General features: G+C 44.0%; 1 protein-coding gene across 2 annotated transcripts in view; it reads left to right on the plus strand.

Annotated features, from left to right (window-relative positions):
* The window catches only part of LOC110522349 (protein tyrosine phosphatase non-receptor type 14), a 123,868-nt gene extending 117,737 nt beyond the window's left edge, over window positions 1-6,131 (plus strand). For both annotated transcript variants that reach the window (XM_036975934.2, XM_036975935.2), the window contains exons 16-19: window positions 1,641-1,769; window positions 2,221-2,455; window positions 2,713-2,876; window positions 3,095-6,131. In XM_036975934.2, the coding sequence (XP_036831829.2) occupies window positions 1,641-1,769; window positions 2,221-2,455; window positions 2,713-2,876; window positions 3,095-3,223 (657 nt within the window). In that variant the 3' untranslated portion in view covers window positions 3,224-6,131. The remainder of the gene's footprint in view (window positions 1-1,640; window positions 1,770-2,220; window positions 2,456-2,712; window positions 2,877-3,094) is intronic.
* Window positions 6,132-6,541: the final 410 nt, after the last annotated feature.

Here is a 6,541-nt window from a genome sequence, read left to right on the forward strand (position 1 = left end):
GTGTTGGGTTGGGGTTGTGTTGGGTTGGGGTTGTGATGGGTTGGGTTGGGGTTGTGTTGGGTTGGGATTGTGTTGGGTTGGGGTTGTGTTGGGTTGGGGTTGTGATGGGTTGGGATTGTGATGGGTTGGATTTGTGTTGGGTTGGGATTGTGATGGGTTGGGGTTGTGTTGGGTTGGGGTTGTGTTGGGTTGGGGTTGTGTTGGGTTGTGGTTGTGTTGGGTTGTGGTTGGGTTGGGGTTGTGTTGGGTTGTGGTTGGGTTGGGGCTGTGTTGGGTTGTGGTTGTGTTGGGTTGGGGTTGTGTTGGGTTGTGGTTGGGTTGTGGTTGTGTTGTGTTGGGTTGGGGTTGTGTTGGGTTGGGGTTGTGTTGGGTTGGGGTTGTGTTGGGTTGGGGTTGTGTTGGGTTGGGGTTGTGTTGGGTTGTGGTTGTGTTGGGTTGTGGTTGGGTTGGGGTTGTGTTGGGTTGTGGTTGGGTTGGGGTTGTGTTGGGTTGGGGTTGTGTTGGGTTGGGGTTGTGTTGGGTTGGGGTTGTGTTGGGTTGGGGTTGTGTTGGGTTGGGGTTGTGTTGGGTTGGGGTTGTGTTGGGTTGTGGTTGTGTTGGGTTGGGGTTGTGTTGGGTTGTGGTTGGGTTGTGGTTGTGTTGTGTTGTGTTGGGTTGGGGTTGTGTTGGGTTGTGGTTGTGTTGGGTTGGGTTCATGGCCTTTACGTAATGGCACTCCATTTCCAGCCCTTAGTTAATATGGGCTTCCTGAAGTGTTAAGGGTGAAAGTGTATTAAGGAATATACACTACATGTCCAAAAGTATGTGAACGCCTGCTCGTTGAACATCTCACTCCAAATCATGGGCATTAATATGGATTTGGTCCCCCTTTGCTGCTAGATGTTGGAACCTTGCTGCAAAGACTTGCTTGCATTCAGCCACAAGAGCATTAGTGAGGTCAGGCATTGATGTTGGCCGATTGGGCATGGGTCACTGTCGGCGTTCCAATTCATCGGCCATGGAAACCCATTTCATGAAGCTCCCGACGAACAGTTCTTGTGCTGACGTTTCTTCAAGAGGCAGTTTGGAACTCGGTAGCAAGTGTTGCAACAGAGGACAGACCATTTTTACGTGCTTCAGAACTCGGCGGTCCCGTTCTGTGAGCTTGTGTGGCCTACCACTTTGCGGCTGAGCTGTTGTTGCTCCTAGATGTTTCCACTACACAATAACAGCACTGACAGTTGACCGGGGCAGCTCTAGGAGGGCAGAAATGTGATGGACTGACTTGTTGGAAAGGTGGCATCCTATCCACTAATTTGAAGGGGTGTCAACATGCTTTTGTATATATAGTGTACCACCAAGCCCTATGTGAAACATGGCAACATTGCCCTCCTGTGGTAGACCATTATATTGTACAGCTCTCTTTGTGCTCAATACACTTTCTGAAAAATGAATATGATAGTATAGTCTTAACTGGTTTGGTTGTTTGTTGTCTGTTTGTGTGCATGTGTTTTTTGTTTCAGAAGATGGATGTGTGAGGGCATTCCTGTGTGTGTTTAATTGATTCTAACCGTGTGTGTGTGTGTGTGTGTGTGTGTGTGTGTGTGTGTGTGTGTGTGTGTGTGTGTGTGTGTGTGTGTGTGTGTGTGTGTGTCATGCAGGTGATGATCAGTGGGGAGGAATGGCACTATATCGCCACCCATGGACCGCTGGCCAACACCTCTGCAGATTTCTGGCAGATGGTCTGGGAGCAGGGAGTCAACGTCATCGCCATGGTTACTGCCGAGGAGGTACACTACACACACACACACACAGTATGAAGAGAAACATCAGTGGATTGAAGGCCTTGCCAGGTTTCAGAACAGTGAATTATTGAATGAGTGAATGTGTGTGATGTATTATTGATATGCAGTGAGAACACAGTAGTGTGTGAATAATGAAGGAACAGAGCTTGGCGGATGTTTTAGTCCATACACACCCTGTGACCTCTGTCTTCAGCCCCTCAGAAGTTGTTTCATTTTGTTCTCTATGTTTCAAAAGGGAGTGATATGGCACCAATATCTCATAGTAGAATGGTGTTTGTGCCTGCATGCATGCATGTGTGTGTGTGTGTGTGTGTCTGTGTTCCTGTGACCATGTACGTTTTTCCTTGTCGGTGTCCATGTGTTTGTATATCCACCCCACATGTACACAAACCTTCCATTCAACCTGTCTCTACCTCCTCCCTCTCCTCTCTCTCAGGAGGGTGGTAGGTCAAAGAGCCACCGGTACTGGCCCAAGCTGGGCTCCAAGCACAACTCAGCCACCCACGGCAAATTCAAGGTGACCACCAAGTTCCGTACGGACTCAGGTTGCTACGCCACCACAGGGTTAAAGGTCAAACACCTGCTGTCGGGCCAGGAGCGCACCGTGTGGCACCTGCAGTACACTGACTGGCCGGACCACGGCTGCCCCGAGTACGTCCAGGGATTCCTCTGTAAGTCACACCTAAAGGACTTTAAAAGTCTTGAAAAAATGTAGATTGTTTTGTTAATTCCACAAAGCTAATGGAGTAAAAGGGAGGCTTCTGCCCTGTGTAGTGGTCCAAAGGCAACACTGAAACTTAGATGTGAAAACTGAATATTGATGAATATGCATGGTCCCTGACAACTAAATGAGAGAAGTATGAATTAATAGGACTGTTCTGGCCTGAAATATGGACCACACTAACCCTCTTCCCCTTCTCCCTCCCAGCTTACCTGGAGGAGATCCAGTCAGTGAGAAGACACACTAACAGCATGCTGGACACCTCCAAGAGCCTCAACCCCCCTGTGGTGGTCCACTGTAGTGCTGGGGTGGGCCGCACCGGGGTCGTCATCCTCACCGAACTAATGATCAGCTGCCTGGAGCACAACGAGGTGAGGGGCCTCCTGCCACTGACATGAACTCTGTCACTTACTCTCCAAAATGTTACACTGTTACAACAGCATGCATTGTATATCATCGCCTCCTGATATTTTGGTATTTTTGTGAGTGAACGCCTCTCATATGGGCTAAAGTATGTTCCTGGTTTATAATGCTATTGCACTGTACTTAACTTGACTGGGATTCTTCTCTCTCTCTCTCTCTCTCTCAGAGGGTAGAGGTCCCTATGATGTTGAGTCACCTGAGGCAGCAGAGAATGCTCATGGTCCAGACCATCTCCCAGTACAAGTTTGTTTACCAGGTCCTTATCCAGTTCCTCAAAAACTCCCGCCTCATCTAAACCCTCACCTCTGACCTTTGACCTGGTCCCACATGAGCTGACACAAGGGCAATGGAATACTGGTGCCGCAAATAACCCCCCTCCCCGCAGTCCTAGAGGGCTGGGTAAGTGTGAGTAGCATGGTGATGGCCTCACTCAGCCCTCTGGTATGGTAGGAGTTTCTGACATATTGCTTACATCTATCTAGTCCTATCAAATGTTTTCAGATTTGAACACAGCCAGGGACAACTAGTATATCCTAACAGTAATTATACAGTGTGTATATTTCAGACCTCCAAATTGAATCTGAAAAGTGACCTACTATTCAGTCTGTCTCTCTTCTTTATCTTGGAGAGTGAGGCTTTTCCGTTGTATTAGTGATGGCCTCTCTGTCCTATGTCTTGTCAATGGAGAAACCTGAGAGAGATACAGACCAGACTGGCATTCTAGATGTTAGCGTTTAAAGTCACATGCTAAATGATGAGTGTTGGTCGTTTCTTACCTGAGTTTAAACCAGGTAAACCCAGGAGACAATTATCTCAGCATTTTCACATTTATTCCTTTAAAACAAATGCTAATTGAATAACCTTTTGGAATATGGTTCCCCATATTAATAATGGCATTTCAAATGTAAGGCTAATGCACCCTTGTTAATCAAATTGAACTGAAATCTAGGAAAAGGTTAATGACATGGCATTGTTTTTCATTGAATATAATGCAGAGCTGAGAAACTGTCATTTTGTCCACTAAATTAGATGATAAAGCTAACGTTACATAAATGTTTTTTCAGGTGCCACTTAGAAAATAAAAAAAACAGGACATGGCACTGTTGGTTGTTATTTCAAGTGTTGTAGAATCATATGTTTTTCTAAGCTGTCAGAAACCTTTCTAAATCTATGGTGAGACAGACAATTGTAAGATACAGTGAAGACTTGTCTCAACATTTCAATATTTAATATTGTTGTATTTTTTTTATTTTTGACTTTTATTTATTTATCCTAACACCATCCTCATATTTTTTCCTGAATGTGGCTCATTGGAGTGCATGTTGACAGTCGGATGATCTTTGCAGATAGTTCTGTGGACATTTGAGTAGGACGTGTCTAAAATTGTCATTGCCCTTCAAGTATTCCACTCTCCACTCACCTACTTCCAGATATCTCAAATTCCTCATTGTCTTGACTGGTAGTACATCTATTGTTCTTTTTCATCCTAAGCCAACTTTTCATGTACATTACAGTATGTCCATTTACAGAGGCATGTCAAATACATATATGTTTATCCCAGACATTTCCATTGTGATTATCTCCTGTGTTCTCTCCCAAGTAGTTTGACATATTGTAGGCATTCCTTTGCCTTTCTTTTCATGAGTCTAATGTACAACGCCCAAAGGTATTTTAGTTCTAGATCCTACATGTGTGTAGCCCCAGATGCCAGTATGTCTCTGTTCTAGTTGGCTAAAGCAGACTGACACTCAGGCTGCTGAATGTTATGTAGGCCCCAGTGTGTCACACTGTGCCACTCTACAGAGGGGTCCATGAAAGTTCATGTGGAATAGAGAAGTTTGTGTTCTGATATGGTGGCAGTGAGCCAAATCCAGAAGGACAGATAGAGCTGATCCCTAAGACGGAGGACAGACAGTAATTAAAGCGCAGGGATGGGTTACTCGGATGTTTGTTTCCATAGGGAGGGACTGGTAGAGACCAATCAGATTCAGAGCTATAGATCTACAGTTTGGCAAACTTCCATCTTGGCACCAAAGTTTCCATTTAGATTTGGTCTATTTGATATAATGTTATTGTCTCTTGGTGCCAATATAGTGTCCAATGTGTTTTTTAATCTCAAATTGAGTTTGCCAAACGGTATATCAATGGCTCTGAATTGATGTTATAAATCTATTTTGATATTATAGACCAGCTAGATATGATCTGTTTTAGACCGTATATTTATCGACCAACATGGGTTGTGTCTAGGGTTACAAAATTCCGGGAACTCAATAAATTCCCTGGTTTTCCAGAAATCATGGTTGGAAGACTCCGGATTTCCTGCTTATTCCCTCCTTATTCTGGGGATTTCTGGAAAACCAGGGAATTTATTGAAAGTCCCAGGAATTTTGCAACCCTAGTTGTGTCCCAAAAAGGTTTCAGTGACCAACCAGTCAAAGCCTCAATGGCTGCCATTTGTTTTTGTAAAACTGTCAAATCTATCCCTGTAAGGATCTTAGGGCTCAATTCATTCTGTATCGCTGAAGCTCTACAGATGGCGTGATTGAAATTCAATTTCCGATTGAGCCGAAATCTGCAGCGTTTACCGTGAATGCAGTCTCCTCTAAAGCAGGAAAATTGCCTTTAAATTTCAATCACGCAGTAATGCTGAACATCCGCACTACAAATTGAATCCAGCCGTTAGTGTTCCTATGTGCCTAAACCCAGCTATGGCTGCATCCTCCATAATCTGTGTTGTGTTGTTTTTCTATATCTGTGAGAGTTGTGATGCAAAGCCAGCCATGTCTAAATGAATGTGTGTATACCGGGCATGCCAGAAACATTTCTACAAATGTTTAGATTTTTTTTGACTTGGTACCCTTAAAATACCGTAAGATAATGAACTATGCATGCTTTTTTTTTATTCCAATGTATATACCTATACTCAAGATACGTATATACGCTTTATGTTCTCTTGACATATGAGTGTTCTATTGCATTCTCTTCTGTTTGTGAGTATTTTCCCACATTGCATTCATGTTAATGTGTTATTTTCCATTTCATGTTTCTGGCATAATTCCTGAGAAACTTTCAATATATGTTGTGTATATATGTTTTGTATATGCTTTTGCCAGTGCATCAAGTCTTTTTTTTCCTCCTACCCCCAGTTATGTATGAAGCTGTCATACTTGCTTATTATGCAATAAAGCATTATTTTCTCTACATGCCTGTTCTTGCCGAGGACATTTCTGTACTGTAACTATGACATTGTTTATGTGATTTTAAAATCCACCGTTGCTAACAGACGTGTGTTTTCTCCTCTCACACCATTTGAAATGGTAGTTAACACCAACCAACCACACACAGCGTAAGAACACGGGGCGACGTGCTAATGTTTTCTAACCGCCCTCCATTGTGACAGGGTCACTTTCACCAGCGTTCTTTAGACCCACCACGACAAAGCAGCGGTCACCACCCAGGCAACGGCTCATCTCATTGGCTGAGAATAACTTTGTTGACACGCAGAGCCCGCCCACATGTAAACAATTGGTGAAAGACCACAAACAGCTGAGATGTCTATTTAATGGCAATTCTGTGGATGATCTATTCTCATAAAACGCGTATCAAACAGTTT

Source organism: Oncorhynchus mykiss, chromosome 4 (genome assembly GCF_057628025.1).
Source record: "Oncorhynchus mykiss isolate SJ-2025 chromosome 4, ASM5762802v1, whole genome shotgun sequence".
Taxonomy (NCBI): domain Eukaryota; kingdom Metazoa; phylum Chordata; class Actinopteri; order Salmoniformes; family Salmonidae; genus Oncorhynchus; species Oncorhynchus mykiss.